The sequence below is a fragment of the Callorhinus ursinus genome, unplaced genomic scaffold (genome assembly GCF_003265705.2).
Source record: "Callorhinus ursinus isolate GAN/ISIS: 27379988/994484 unplaced genomic scaffold, GSC_fseal_2.0 scaffold22, whole genome shotgun sequence".
NCBI classification, from domain to species: domain Eukaryota; kingdom Metazoa; phylum Chordata; class Mammalia; order Carnivora; family Otariidae; genus Callorhinus; species Callorhinus ursinus.
The window spans coordinates 26,495,244-26,510,911 of NW_027397084.1; the positions used below are offsets into that span (position 1 = coordinate 26,495,244).

At 42.9% G+C, this 15,668-nt stretch overlaps 1 protein-coding gene and 1 pseudogene across 1 annotated transcript in view; both read right to left on the minus strand.

Annotated features, from left to right (window-relative positions):
- Nucleotides 1–9,698: 9,698 nt before the first annotated feature.
- On the minus strand, nucleotides 9,699–11,984 carry LOC112837787 (sororin pseudogene; annotated as a pseudogene).
- A 268-nt stretch (nucleotides 11,985–12,252) lies between these two features.
- CGAS (cyclic GMP-AMP synthase) overlaps nucleotides 12,253–15,668 on the minus strand; it is a 29,034-nt gene continuing 25,618 nt past the window's right edge. The window contains exons 6-7 of the mRNA XM_025890821.2: nucleotides 14,421–14,523; nucleotides 12,253–13,823 (exon numbers count right to left, since the gene is read on the minus strand). Of these exons, the coding sequence (XP_025746606.1) occupies nucleotides 13,472–13,823; nucleotides 14,421–14,523 (455 nt within the window). The 3' untranslated portion in view covers nucleotides 12,253–13,471. The remainder of the gene's footprint in view (nucleotides 13,824–14,420; nucleotides 14,524–15,668) is intronic.

The window sequence follows — 15,668 nt, forward strand, 5'->3', positions numbered from 1 at the left end:
GACTAGATCCACCTTGGTGGGTCTGAGGTCCACTTTGACTTGGAAGCTCCATGACCCACAGGAGCCAGTATCTCTAGTAAAAACTTCACAGGCATAGATTCCCATACTGAAAAACTGAATTTTTACTTTGGTGACAAAAAATCAAGGACCAAGGTCAACTAGAGGCCAAGAATTTAAGACACTCCTCACATTAAATGAGGACACCAAAGCGCTATTACCTTAAGGTAAGGTAAACCAAAAGGAAACCCACTTCCAGCTTTCTGCAAACAAGTGGCCTTGGCACTAGGAGAATAGGAGTCAAAAGGAAAAGTAAAAAATGACGTTGAGAATTGTAGCCCTGATTACACAGATGTGAAGACTAAGTTCATATTGCCTGGGTGATCTAAGAAGGCTCTAGATGTAATTTTTTTTTTAAGATTTTATTTATATAGAGAGTGTGTGTGTGCACATGTGCACATTAGCACGGGGAGGGGCAGAAGGAGAGGGAGAGAGAGAATCTCAAGCTGACTGCAGCTCAACCGATTGAGCCACCCAGGCACCCCTTTAATCAGATTTTATAAATTAGAAACAACATGATTTTTCCTTAAACTCCACAGTCTTAGTTTTTCAGGGACAGAGAGAATTTGTAATGATGACATCAACTCCATGTCATTTGGCTGCTCCTGACTCTACAAGACTAAGAGGATTTCTGCCTCACTAGCCAGTGAGGACAAGAATTCTTCAGCTGTGCTCCAGAAGCATCTGAGCCTTGGGCAAGAGGGCTTGCTTGCAGGGTCTGACAAAGCATGACGTGTTGCACAGGTAGCCCAGGATTCCCAAGCCTTGCAAAGGCTTTCATTAGTGCCCACCAGGCCTGTGCCCATTCATCAAGTACCCTAACCAAGCACGCACTCATCTTCCCTGACTTTCTGCTACCCACTAGCCCTGCCATACTCCTCTTAGCCTACTTCCATGACCCTATAAATGTCAAAAGGTGCACCAGCCTGGGGTATGGCAGAAGTTGTAGTGGGACAACCTTTGAGACCATATTAATGAGTATTGATAAAAGAGAGCAGAGGTGGATGGAGTTAAGATGGTGGAGGAGTTGGGGGACCCTAAGTTTGTCTTGTCCCTGGAATACAACCAGATAGTTATCAAATCGTTCTGAACACCCGAGGAATCAATTGGAGGTCTGAGAAAACAAATACTGCAAGTCTATAGGTCGAAAAGCAACCACCTTTTGGAAGGTAGGAGATGCAGAGACTCAAATCAGGTGTGATATAGCTGAGGGGATACGGCAGCTGGGAGGGAGCCTGCTTAAGGAAGCTATGGCAAAGTATTATAAGCATCGGAGCACAAAATCAGAACTTTTAAAAGTCTACTACAGTGAAGAATGTGCCTGGCTTAAAGGGGCTCAGGTGGTGAAGCAGGGCAGAATCCCAGGTGTAATACCTTGATCTGAGGATCCCCTGGGTCGCAAGAAGAAAGGGAGGTGCCTAAGCAATGCAGTTACCAGGCAGAAGCGTGGGGAAGCTGGCTGAGAATAGTCTAGGTGCCGGCTTTCTGTTCTGTGTTGCCATAAACTACGAACCGCTGTGTGGTCGTGCCACCGCTCTCCTCTCCTAGGCTGGGTCCAGCCAAAAGTAGAAGCGTGGTGAGACTCCCTCCCCTGCAGGAGGAACAGCACAGGTCAGCACCGGGGAAGTCCCTAAAATTTGGAGGTTTTAAACTCAGTCCCGGGCCTGAGATAAAAAAGCTCAGATGCACTCAGGGTGAGCACAAGAGTTCTGACAGAAACTGGGGAGACAAGAGTGATTGCTCTTCTGTGAGAGCTCATTGAAAAGTGGGGTCCCGAATTTTCCGCTCTGGGGCTAGAGAGAGGGGCGCTGCCATATTCAGCCGGTGCATCGGTACTCAGGGAGCAAAACAGCACCACCTAGTGGAGTCTGGCGCTGCTTACACCAAGCCCAGCCTCCCTGTGCACTGGAGGCGCATTTCCACTAGGGCAAGTCCGCCTGAGAATCAGTGCAAGAGACCCCTCCCCCCAGAAGACCGGCACAAACACCTCACTCACATCAAGCTTCCTGGTCACAGAGGGCTGCAAAGCTTCAGCTCTAGGGGAAAATAGTATTTAGCATCTTTGTACTTTTATTCTTTAGTTTTTTATTATTTTTCAGTTACTTCCTTATTTTTTAATTCTTTTAAAATTTTTATATATACTTTATATATATTTTCTTAATTTTTTGTTTTCTTTCAATGTATTTTATTTTATATGTACATATATTTTTCTTTCTTTCTTATTTTGGGATCTAGTTCATTTTAATAAGCAAAACAAAACACACCCAGGATTTAGGTTTTTTTGTTTTGTTGTTGTTGCTATTGTTGTTTTTGTTTTGTTTTGTTTTGTTTGTTTTTTTCCCTCTTTCTTCTTTTCTGGACAAAAGGATGAGATGGAAAAATTCAACCCAAAAGAAAGAACAGGAAGTAGTACTCAGTCAGGGATTAATTGACTGATTGACTGATTGATATTTATTTTTATTTTTTATTTATTTATTTTTAATTTTTTTGTCTTTTTTAAAAATAAAGACATTATTTATTTATTTGTCAGAGAGAGAGAGGCAGGCAGAGGGAGAAGCAGGCTCCCCACTGAGCAAGGAGGCTGATGTGGGGCTTGATCCCAGGACCCTAGGATGATGACCTGAGCCAAGGCAGATGCTTAATGACTGAGCCACCCAGGCATCCCTCACAGCCAGGGATTTAATCAATATGGATATAAGTAAGATGTCTGAACTAGAATTTAAAACGATTATAAAGATACTAGCTGGGCTTGAAAAAGCATAGAAGACACTAGAGAATCCCTTACTATTGAGATAAAAGAACTAAAATCTATTCAGGCTGAAATTAAAAATGCTGTAACTGAGATGCAATCCCAAGTGGAGGCCACAAAAACAAGGACGAATGAAGCAGCAGAGTGAATCAGTGATATAGAACATAAAATTATGGAAAATAATGAAGCTAAAAAGAAGAGGAAAAGAAAACTATCAGATCACAAAGGTAGACTTAGGGAACTCAGCTATTCCATAAAGCAAAATAATATCCAGGTAACAGGAGTCACAGAAGAAGAAGAGCAGGAAATAAGGGCAGAAGGTTTATTTGAACAAATTATAGCTGAGAACTTCCCTAAGCTGGGGAAGGAAACAGGCATTCAAGTCCAAGAGGCACAGAGAACTCCCCTCAAAATCAACAAAAATAGGTCAACACCACGATATATTATAGTGAACCTTGCAAATTGCAAAGAGAAAGAGAAAATTCTGAAAGCAGTGTGGGACAAGTGGTCCTTAACCTACAAGAGTGGACATGTAAGGCTGGCAGCAGACCTGTCCACAGAGACCTAGCAGGCCAGAAAGAATTGGCATGATGTATTCAAGGTGCTAAATGGGAAAAGTATGCAGCCAAGAATACTTTATCCAGCAAGGCTGTCATTCAGAATAGAAGGAAAGATAAAGAGGTTCCAAGAAAAAACAAAAGCTAAATGAATTTGTGAACACTAAACCAGCCATGCAAGAAATATTAAAGGGAACCCTCTGAGAGGAAAGAAAGACCAAAAGTCAAAAAGACTAGAAAGGACCAGAGACAATCTACAGGAACAGCAACTTTATAGGTAATACAATGGCACTAACTGCATATCTTTCAATAATTACTCTGAATGTAAATGGACTACATGCTCCAATCAAAAGACATGGGGCATCAGAATGGATAAAAAAAATAAGACCTATCGATATGCTGCTTACAAGAGACTCATTTTAGACCCAAAGACACCCCCAGATTGAAAATGAGGGCATGGAGAAGCATTTATCATGCTAATGGATGTCAAAAAAAAGCTGGGATAAAAATCCTTATATCAGACAAACTAGATTTTATTTTATTTATTTATTTATTCATGAAAGTCAGAGAGAGAGAGAGGCAGAGGCAGAGGGAGAAGCAGTCTCCCCACCTTAGCAGGGAGCCCGATGTGGGACTAGATCCCAGGACCCTGGGATCATGACCTGAGCTGAAGGCAGACGCTTAACCATCTGAGCCACCCAGGTGTCCAGACAAACTAGATTTTATTTATTTATTTATTTATTTATTTATTTATTTATTTATTTATTTTTAAAGATTTTATTTATTTGATAGAGATAAAACGAGAGAGAGAACACAAGCAGAGGGAGTGGGAGAGGGAGAAGCAGGCTTCCCGCAGAGCAGGGAGCCTGATGCGGGGCTTGATCCCAGGACACTGGGATCACGACCCAAGCCGAAGGCAGAAGCTTAACGACTGAGCCACCCAGGCACCCCGACAAACTAGATTTTAAACCAAGACTGTAATAAGAAATGAAGAAGGACACTATTTCATAATAAAGGGGTCTATCCAACAAGAAGATCTAACAATTGTAAATATTTGTGTCCCTAATTTGGGAGGAGCCAAATATATAAATCAATTAATAAAAAAACTAAAGAAACTCATTGATAATAATACAATAATAGTAGGGGACTTTAACACCCCACTCAGCAGGAATGGACAGATCATCTAAGTAGAAGATCAACAAGGAAGTAAGGGCTTTGAATGACACACTGGACTAGAAGGACTTAACAGATATATTCAGAGCATTTCATCCTAAAGTAGAATACACATTCTTCGAGTGCACATGGAACATTCTCCAGAACAGATCACATACTGGGTCACAAATCAGGCCTCAACCAATACAAAAAGACTGAGATCATACCATACATATTTTCAGACCACAATGCTATGAAACTTGAAGCCAACCATAAGAAAAAATTTGGAAGGACCACAAACATATCATGGAGGTTAAAGAACAACCTATTGGGGTGCCTGGGTGACTCAGTTGATTAAGTGTCTGCCTTCAGCTCAGGTCATGATCCCAGAGTCCTGGGATCAAGCCCCATGTTGGGCTTCCTGCTCAGCGGGGAGTCTGCTTCTTCCTCTCCCTCTGCCCCTCCTCCTGCTTGTGCTCTCTCACTCTCTCTCTCAAATAAAATCTTTTTTAAAAATTAAAAAAAAAGAACAGCCTACTAAAGAATGAATAGGTCAACCAGGAAATTAAAGAAGAATTTAAAAAATACATGGAAGCAAAAGAAAATGAAAACATGATAGTCCAAAACCTTTGGGATGCAGCAAAGATGGTCCTAAAAGGGAAGTATATAGCAATACAGGCCTTCCTCAAGAAGCAAGAAAAGTCTCAAATACACAACCTAACCTTACACCTAAAGGAGCTGGAAAAAGAACAGTAAATAAAGCTTAAATCGAGCAGGAGTAGAGAAATAGTAAAGATTAGGACAGAAATCAATGATATAGGAATAAAAAGAAAAAAAAAACAGATCAACAAAACTAGGAGCTGGTTCTTTGAAAGAATTAACTGGATAGATAAAATCCTAGCCAGACTTACCAAAAAGAAAAGAGAAAGGACCAAAATTAACAAAATCATGAATGAAAGAGGAGAGATCACAACCAACACAAAGAAATACAAACAATTACAAGAGAATATTATGAGCAGTTATATGCCAACAAATTGGGCAATGTGGAAGAAATGCATAAATTCCTAGAAACATATAAACTACCAAAACTGAAATAGGAAGAAATAGAAAATCTAAACAGAACCATACTAGCAAAGAAATTGAATCAGTAATCATAAGTCTCCCAACAAACAAGAGTCCAGGGTCAGATGGCTTTGCAGGGTAATTCTACCAAACATTTATTGTTACTTTTTTTTTTTAAAGATTTTATTTATTTTATTTGAGAGAGAGAGAATGAGAGATAGAGAGCACGAGAGGGAAGAGAGTCAGAGGGAGAAGCAGACTCCCCGCCGAGCAGGGAGCCCGATGTGGGACTCGATCCTGGGACTCCAGGATCATGACCCGAGCCGAAGGCAGTCGCTTAACCAACTGAGCCACCCAGGCGCCCAATTCTACCAAACATTTAAAGAAGAATTAATACCTATTCTTCTGAAACTGTTCCAAAAAATAGAAATGGAAGGAAAACTTACGAACTCATTCTATTATTAGCTCATTCAAGCATTACCTTGATCCCAAAACCAAAGAACCCACTAAAAAGGAGAATTACAGATGAATATCCCTGATGAACATGGATGCAAAAACTCTCAAGATACTAGCTAATGGGATTCAACGGTACATTAAAAGGGTTATTCACCACGACCAAGTGGGATGTATTCCTGAGCTGCAGGGGTGGTTCAACATCCATGAATCAATCAACGTGATATACCACATTAATAAAAGAAAGGATAAGAACCATATAATCCTCTCAATAGATGCAGAAAAAGCATTTGACAAAATATAGCATCCCTTCTTGATAAAAACCCTCAAGAAAGTAGGAATAAAGGAAACATACCTCAACATCATAAAGGCCATATATAAAAGACTGACAGCTATATCATCCTCAACAGGGAAAAACTGAGAGCTTTTCCCCTAAGGTCAGGAACACAACAGGGACATCCACTCTCACCACTGTTGTTCAACATAGTACTGGAAGTCCTAGCCACAGCAATCAGACCACCAAAAGAAATAAAAGGCATCCAAACTGGCACAGAAGAAGTCAAACTTTCACTCTTCACAGATGATATGATACTCTATGTAGAAAACCTGAAAGACTCCATCAGAAAATTGCTAGATCTGATACAGGAATTCAGCAAAGTTGCAGGATTTAAAATCAATGCACAGAAGTCTGTTGCATTTCTATACACTAACAATGAAGTAGCAGAAGAGAAATCAAGGAATCGATCCCGTTTACAATTGCACCAAAAACTGTAAGATACCTAGGAATAAACCTAACTAAAGAGGCAAAAGATGTGTACTCTGAAAAGTATAGAACACTTATGAAAGAAATTGAGGAAGACACAAAGAAATGCAAAAAACTTCCATGCTCATGGATCGGAAGAACAAATACTGTTAAAATGTCTATGCTACCCAAAGCAATCTACACATTCAATGCAATCCCTATCAAAATGCCATCAGCATTTTTCACAGAACTGGAACAAACAATTCTAAAATTTGTATGGAACCAGAAGAGACCCCCAAAAAGCCAAAGTAATGTTGAAAAAGAAAACCAAAGCTGGAGGCATCACAATTCCAGACTTCAAGCTATATTAAAAAGCCGTAGTCATCAAGATAGTATGGTATTGGCACAAAAACAGACACATGGATCAATGAAACAGAATAGAGCACCCAGAAATGGACCCTCAACTCTACGGTCAACTAATCTTAAAGCAGGAAAGAATATCCAATGGAAAAGACAGTCTCTTCAACAAATGGTGTTGGGAAAACTGGACAGCCACATGCAGAAGAATGAAACTGAACCACTTTCTTACACCATACACAAAAATAAATTCAAAATGGATGAAAGACCTCAATGTGAGACAGGAATCCATCAAAATCCCAGAGGAGAATACAGGCAGCAACCTCTTTTGACCTTGGCTGCAGCAACTTCTTGCTAGACATGTCTCCAGAGGAAAGGGAAACAAAAGCAAAAATGAACCACTGGGACTTCATCAGCATATAAAGCTTTTGCACAGCAAGCAAAACAGTCAACGAAACTAAAAGGCAACCTTCAGAATGGGAGAAGATATTTGCAAATGACATATCAGATAAAGGGCTAGTATCCAAAATCTATAAAAAAATTATTAAACTCAATACCCCCAAAAATAATAATCCAGTCAAGAAATGGGCAGAAGACATGAACAGACATTTCTCCAAAGAAGACATACATACAAATGGCCAACAAACACATGAAAAGATGCTTAACATCATTCATCATCAGGGAAATACAAATCAAAACCACAGTGAGATACCACCTCATAGCAGTAAGAATGGCTAAAATTAACAAGTCAGGAAAGGACAGATGTTGGCGAGGATGTGGTGAAAGGGGAACCCTCTTACACTGTTGGTGGGAATGCAAGCTGGTGCAGCCACTCTGGAAAACAGTATGGAGGTTCCTCAAAAAGTTAAAAATAGAAGTATCCTATGACCCAGCAATTGCACTACTAGGTATTTATCCAAAGGAGACAAATATAGTGATCCGAAGGGGCACCTGCACACCAATGTTTATAGCAGCAATGTCCACAATGGCCAAACTGTGGAAAGAGCCCAGATGTCCATCAACAGATGAATGGTTAAATAAGATGTGGTACACACACACACACACACACACACACACACACACACACACACTAGAATATTACTCGGCCATCAAAAAGAATCAAATCTTGCCATTTGCAACAACATGGATAGAACTAGAGGGTATTATGCTAAGTGAAATAAGTCAATCAGAGAAAGACAAACACCATGTGATTTCACTCATATGTGGAATTTAAAAAACAAAACAGATGAACATAGGGGAAGGGAAGGAAAAATAAAATAAGATAAAAAACAGAGAGGGAAACAAACCATAAGAGACTCCTAACTATAGGGAACAAACTGAAGGGTGCTGGAGGGGAGTGGGGGAATGGGGTAACTGGGTGATGGGCATGAAGGAGGGCCCTTGATAGAACGAGCATGCGTGTTATATGCAACTGATGAATCACTAAATTCTACCCCTGGAACTAATAATACACTATATGTTAACTAAACTGAATTTAAATTCTAAAAGAGGGGGAACAGGGTTCCCCAAGAGACAATGAGACAACATCCCCTTCCCCTCCCGGCCTGCCCCGCCCACGTCTGCTCCTAGCACATCCTTAGGCAGCGTTCTCGTGTGAGAGGACCCTAGGGAAGCTAAAAGTAAAAACTGCTAAGGGGGCGCCTGGGGGGCTCAGTCGTTAAGCGTCTGCCTTCAGCTCAGGCCGTGATCCCAGCATCCTGGGATCCTGGGATCGAGCCCCGCATCGGGCCCCGCGTCGGGCTCCCTGCTCGGCGGGAAGCCTGCTTCTCCCTCTCTCACTCCCCCTGCTTGTGTTCCCTCTCTCGCTGTGTCTCTCTCTGTCAAATAAATACATAAAATCTTTAAAAACAAAAAACAAAAGCTGCTACCCACTCTTGCCGCTTCCTGGTAGGTGAAAAGCACCTCCTGGCACTTCACAAGTGTAGCTGCGGAACACTAGCAGGACTGGGACTAGGACTGCTCAACCTTGTTTTCCCCCCAAGAGCAGAGTAGGCTCTGTGCACTTTATTTTGTAAGAAAGAGATGTGAGGGACAAGTGAGGAACCTCCTGCTACAGCCTCCTCCCCTGCCCTGTGCAGGGGTCCAGTGCACTCTCTTTGCCCCCAAGTGGCCAGTGCTCCACCAGCCAGGCACCGAATGGAACATCTCTACAGCAGAACAGTTATAAAAACACAGCTTCTCCCAGTAAACGCTTATAGTCTGAGACCCAACCAAGGCTTCCCTCCCTTCTTCAAAAGTGTCCAGCTTCTTCCTCACAGAAAGAATTCTCCCCAGTCCATGAATTCCCTCCTGGACCATCTACAGGATCTAAGAGGGAACCTAAGCCCCTATACTAGACACTGACAGCAGTGTGGCCAGGCCAGGCGAGCCCCATTTCTGGAGCTGGCTGTTGTAGCTGCACAAGCCCTCGGCGGACAGGCCTCCTGTAGCAGCAGCAGGTGTACAGGTAACAAGGCCAGAGGAGGGGACCCCAAGTGTCTTCTCCACAGGGAGGGGGTGCTAGGTACAGGGTGGGGGAGGGTATAGCCAGGTACACCCCCATGCCTTCTCATTTAACCAAAAGATCAAGCTCAGCAGCTCCAAACTCAGCATTCCTGGACGCAGCCCATTCACCCGGCTCTGATTTCAGGATCTCCAGCATCTTCTTTTGGTTCTCTTTCACGGCCGGTGGGGGAATTCCTGGGAGTTGTATCTGGGGCCCAGGGCTTCCCAGGGACCCTGGGAACTTCGGTTAACTTTGAACACACCACAGGTGAGACTCTGGCCAAGTCTTCGGACCCCAGCAGCCCCTCGAAACCAAAGCAAAACAGACCGGCAGCCTGGGGCGGAGGTGGAGACACAGCCAACGGTCTCCAGCCTGCACAGAGATGGACATTTCTAAGTCTCTGGCGCCCAGGTCTTCTTCCCTGGAGTCAGACTCAACATTCAGGGGGTACAGCACAGGAGTGGTGGTGGGGGTGACATGGATATTACATGTCTTGAAGAGATCCTCCCTAGCAGGCTCCTTGCTAGGAGGGTTGGTTTCCTTCTCCAAGAAAAAAGCAATCCTGGGACTCCTTTGAGGCATATGGACAATATGGGCCACAATCTTCAATCTTTTTTTTTTTTTTTAAGTTTTATTTATTTAAGTAATCTTTACATCCAATGTGGGATTAGAACTCACAGCCCCAAGATCAAGAGCCACATGCTCTTCCGACTGAGCCAGCCAGGCACCCCTTAAAATGATGTGCTTTCTAACTAGAGCCACGTGGGGTGCCTTGGCCAGATTTCAGGAAGGGTACTCGATCAGGGCCTGATTTCTGCTGGGACCTCCACAGAGACTGAATAGGAGTGGGGCCCTGGCTCTGGAGCACTGGGCAGCCCCTCGGAACCACATTCACCACTCAGACACATAGGCCTTGGTCTCCGTCTTGGCCATCGCTGGGGCTCACACCAACCCAGAGGGCCAATGGAGACCCTACATGACTTATTTTTAGAAAGTAGTCCCCAGTTCTTTTCCCCTTTATTTTTCATCACCAAGATGCAACCACTTTATCTTTTAGCCATTTCTTTTTTTAAAGATTTACTTATTTGAGAGAGAGAGAGAGAGAGAGAGAGCAAGCCTGAGCAGGGGGAGGGGCAGAGGGAGAGAATTTCAAGCAGACTCCCTGCTAAGTGTGGAGACTGCCCCAGGGCCCGATCTCATGACCCTGAGACCACAACCCGAGTCAAAATCAAGAGTACTTAACTGACGGAGCCACGCAGGCGCCCCTTAGCCATTTCTAAATAACATGCTTATATTACATTTTCTTGGTTTTTCAAATTTGCTATTATCTACTCATCTCCCACTGTAAGAGAGAGAATTCAGCTCATTCATACCTATGATGGTTATACTCTTAGGGTGGTTCCATGACTCTCACCCTCCTGGGATTTGTATCTAGGTAACAAAAACGTGAAAATATAACTCGTCAGTAACCTAACTCAGAGAGAAGTCTTGCCTTTTGCCATTGGCTTCTGGCAGGTAATCACTAAGCCCTTGGAACATGCCAGAAAGTCTAACAAAGTGATTTATGGTGGGGCTTTGGGTCATGATGGTCACAGCGGTTGGACTCTGAGGTTAGACATGTAGGCAGTCAACCACTGAGCTCCAATAAAAATTCTGGACACAGACTCAGATGAGCTTCCCTGGTTGGCAATATACCACGTGTATTGTTATATGCCGATGCAAGAGAATAATGCATCCGTGACCCCACAGGGAAGGGAGGACAGAAGCTCTGTTTGGTCTCTGCTCTATGTGCTCTTCCCTTGGCTAACTTCAGCCTGCATCTTTACCCTGTAATGAATTGTAACCAGTAACCAGGAGTATAACTGTTTCAGCGAATTCTGAGTCCTTCCAGCGAATTATCAAACCTAAGAGTGCTTGTGGGAATCTCCTGAAACTGCAGTTGGTGTCAGAAGTGAGGCTGCTCTTGTGGGGGTTGTTTTTCCCCTGTGTAGTTGGCTAAACTGGCATAACACTCCTGAGTGAGTTCCCTCCCCTGGAATATGTGTGGGACCTGTGACTTGCTTCCAACCAATTAAATATGGTAAAGGACATGGAGGGTACACGATTATGGACATGCAATTATGTGAGTAAGACTGTAGCACAGCCTCATGCTGGAGTCTCTCCCTCCCTTGAGCTCTGAAGTGACCTGCCACGTTGCATGGGCTGCCAGTGCTGGGAGGCTGGCATGGCAAGGAACACAAAGCAGTTCCTAGCAGCTAAGGACAACCTGTGGCTGCCATTCAGGAAGAAACTGAAGTCCTCAGTCTTACAAACGTGTGGACCTAAATACTGCCAGCAAAGGTGGATCATTCTCGGTCAAGCCTCAGATGAGACTGCAGCCCCACCTGACACCTTGATGGTAGCCTCGTGAGACCCTGTGCAGAGCCATGCCCAGGATCTTGACCCACACACACTGAGAAAATAAGTGTGTGTTGCTTGAAACCATTAAGTTTGTGGTAACTTGTTATGCAGCAATAGCAAACTATAGAATCCAACCCCTGTACCCCACTGTCACCATACAAGCACTCAGCCTGTTCCCTTATCCTCCCCAAATAACTCATCATAGTTCTGATAAGACTAAGAGTCAATGGTTATATTACTTTGGCTTCATATATAAATACAGCTGAGCAATATTCTCAAATCAGAACTTTTCTTGCACGCATTCGTTTTTCCTCTGGAATTAAAAAGTTTGGACTTTTTTGTTTGTCTAGTTTTCTATTAGTTAGCATTCACTGTCCCCAAAACTCTCCTCCAAATGTCTGTTCTCTTAGTATGTTTAAGTAGGTTGTTAAACAAGATGTATAAAGGGCGCCTGGGTGGCTCAGTCGTTAAGCGTCTGCCTTCGGCTCAGGTCATGATCCCGGGGTCTGGGATCGGGTCCCACATCAGGCTCCCTGCTCCACGGGAGGCCTGCTTCTCCCTCTCCCACTCCCCCTGCTTGTGTTCCTGCTCTCGCTATCTCTGTCTCTGTCAAATAAATAAATAAAATCTTTAAAAAAAAATAAACAAGATGTATAAAGTGCACAAACTATGAAGGAGAAGACTGATAAATTCAACTACATTAAAGTTTTAAAACCTGGTTTACTGGGGTGCCTGGGTGGCTCAGTTGGTTAAGCGTTCTGCCTTCAGCTCAGGTCATGATCCCAGGGTCCTGGGATGGAGCCCCGCATCAGGCTCCCTGCTCAGGGAAGCCTGCTTCTCCCTCTCCCACTCCCCCTGCTTGTGTTCCTTCTCTCGCTGTGTCTCTCTGTGTCAAATAAATAAATAAAATCTTTAAAAAAAAAAAACCCTGGTTTACTAAAAAGACACCAAAAATGGTAAAGACATGCCACACGTTATTCATTATGTAGGCAAGCAACAAAGTATAAATATCCAAAGTATACAAAGAACTTCCACAAAACGAGAAAACAATACAATAGCCAATAAGAAAATGTACAAAATACACAAGAAGGAAAAAGTTAATGAACAGCAGCTGCCTCTAAGTTGAATGCTGCCTGAGCAGAGGAGAAAGGGCAATTCCATCCGTTCCTTTAAGTGTTGTATGCATGTATTGCCTTTTCAGAAATACATATAAAAGTGTTATGAGGCATAGTAGGCCTTCAATTATTTGACAGATGAATGAATGAGGGGCTCTCCACTGAGCAGAGAGCTGGATGTGGGGCTCGATCCCAGGACTCTGGGATCATGACCTGAGCCAAAGGCAGCCGCTTAACCGACTGAGCCACCCAGGCGCCCCTCAAACATTCCAATTATTATAAAGTCACTCTAAATTCTTGATTATTTTTAAAAATATAATTTCAAAATTCACGAAAAACTGGAAATCCATTGTTTCTTTCATATTCAATTTGCTGTGATAGAAATTCTTTACTTATTTTGTCAATTTGGTCCCGAGAGAATAGATTGAATCCAGGAATAAAATAATGCTTGAGTTGTTCAGTCTTGAGGCACTCAAGAAAGTATGTCACGCAGTTATCAAAGCAGAGCTCTAGGTCTCTGGTGTGCCACTGACTGTCTTGCGGGTCCTGGGTACAGACATGAAAGAAGGCAGTTTTCACATGGTAGGAGCAGAATTTATCCAGTTCCTTTCGGTGTCCAAACTTTATTTTCAATTGTTCTAAGAGATACTTCATTAGTTTTAAGCAATCTTTCCTATTGAATAAAAAAAGAAAACCACTTATTATTTATTTATTTTTAAAGATTTTATTATTATAAAAAGCCACCCAAATACGAAGACACATCCAATTGTTGTGGCTAGCCATGGTGAGTGTTCATATCCTCTCACCCTGTCATACTTTATACAACTATCTGATCTAGGTTCAGGAATATGCTCTCGCCTTGCCTTCTAACAACACTATTTCCTTGGGCCCTTGGATCTGGCTTCCCTGGTTTCATGCTCATCCCCTAGATAATACTCCAGGGTCAATCCAGACACGCACTGCCCCCAGGACTCAACTCAGCAATGATCATCTTCAGGTTAGAGCTATGAAATCAGTAAAGAATTAAATGTTCAGGGGCGCCCGGGTGGCTCAGTCAGTTAAGCATCTGCCTTCGGCTCAGGTCATGATCCCAGAGTCCTGGGATCGAGGCCCATGTTGGGTTCCCTGTTCAGTGGGGAGTCTGCTTCTCCCTCTCCTTCTGCTCCTCCCCCTGCTCATGCTCTCCCTCTCAAACAAATAAATAAAATCTTTAAAAAAAGAATTAAATGTTCCATAGATAATCTCCCATTTAACAAAACAAGGAAGTTACCTGCAACATTTTACTCCATCAGTTTCACAGCATGTTTTAGAATGTCCATGACTTTTCAAAAGGTCCTTTTCAATGTTAGAGAAGGACAGCCGCCATGTTTCTTCTTAATTTCCAAAAGAAAAATAGAAAAGCACTTTACCAAAAACATTCATATATAAACAACACAATACTGTGTGATTTCCTTCATTAAAATATCACTCTGGAAGATTTCTAGGGGGAGATAGACCAAAAGAAGTGAATAGATAAATAATGTAATTACATATTGAAACAAGTGACTTGAGGGCGCCTAGGTAGCTGTTCTGTATGGATACATGTTTTTGTGATTTGTCCCGCATAACTGACCACCTGGATGTGCATCAACACAGGCAGGCTAAGGAATGTTGTTTGTGAGACTCATGCTGTGTGAATAACCTTGGAAGCCTAATTGTTTAAACTATATTAGCTAGCCTCCACATCAGAACCGGCCCTTCTGTTCTGGATGCCAAGACCTACAAATCTTGTCTCACATCCCCTTCTGCTCCAGGCTGGGCTGGCCCACCCAGAATGGAATCTAGGAAGAGAAGCAGAGACACGTAGCCCAGGCTCCTTGAAAATACAGAAACATGATCACATGGAGGTGCACCTCGCTCCAAAACATGTAGGCAAACAAATGTTTTCATTTCAAACCCTGTTATTTGCCCTGTAAATATGGCCCTTATGGGGATGGTCAGTTGGAAGTCTCACCTGAGGGGAGGATGCTCCACCCAGGCCTCTCAATCGGGACTCCAACCTGTTTCCACCGGGTTCCCTTGCTGTTGAGGTTGGATGTTGTTAAGTACCCAGTTTGAGGTAACTTTGCCTTATTCTCACTCATTGCCTACTATTACCTTCATCCATGTGTAGATTCCTTTCCTCTCCTGTTTCTATTAGGTTTTATAATAATAATAAAGTTTTCTTTCCTTTTCAAAGCTAAAACACGGCTGTTGTGAATCTTTTGTTCAGAACACCATCTCAGCCTTGTTGACTTTTCTTTCTTTTTTTTTTTAAGATTTTATTTATTTGTCAAAGAGAGAGAGAGAGTACAAGCAGGGGGGTTAGCAGGCAGAGGGAGAAGCAGGCTCCGGGCTGAGCAAGGGTCCCATGCATGCATGTGGGACTCCATCCCAGGACCCTGGGATCATGACCTGAGCCGAAGGCAGATGCTTAACGACTGAGCCACCCAGGCGCCCCTCTATTAGGTTTTTTTTTAAGATTTTATTTATTTATTTG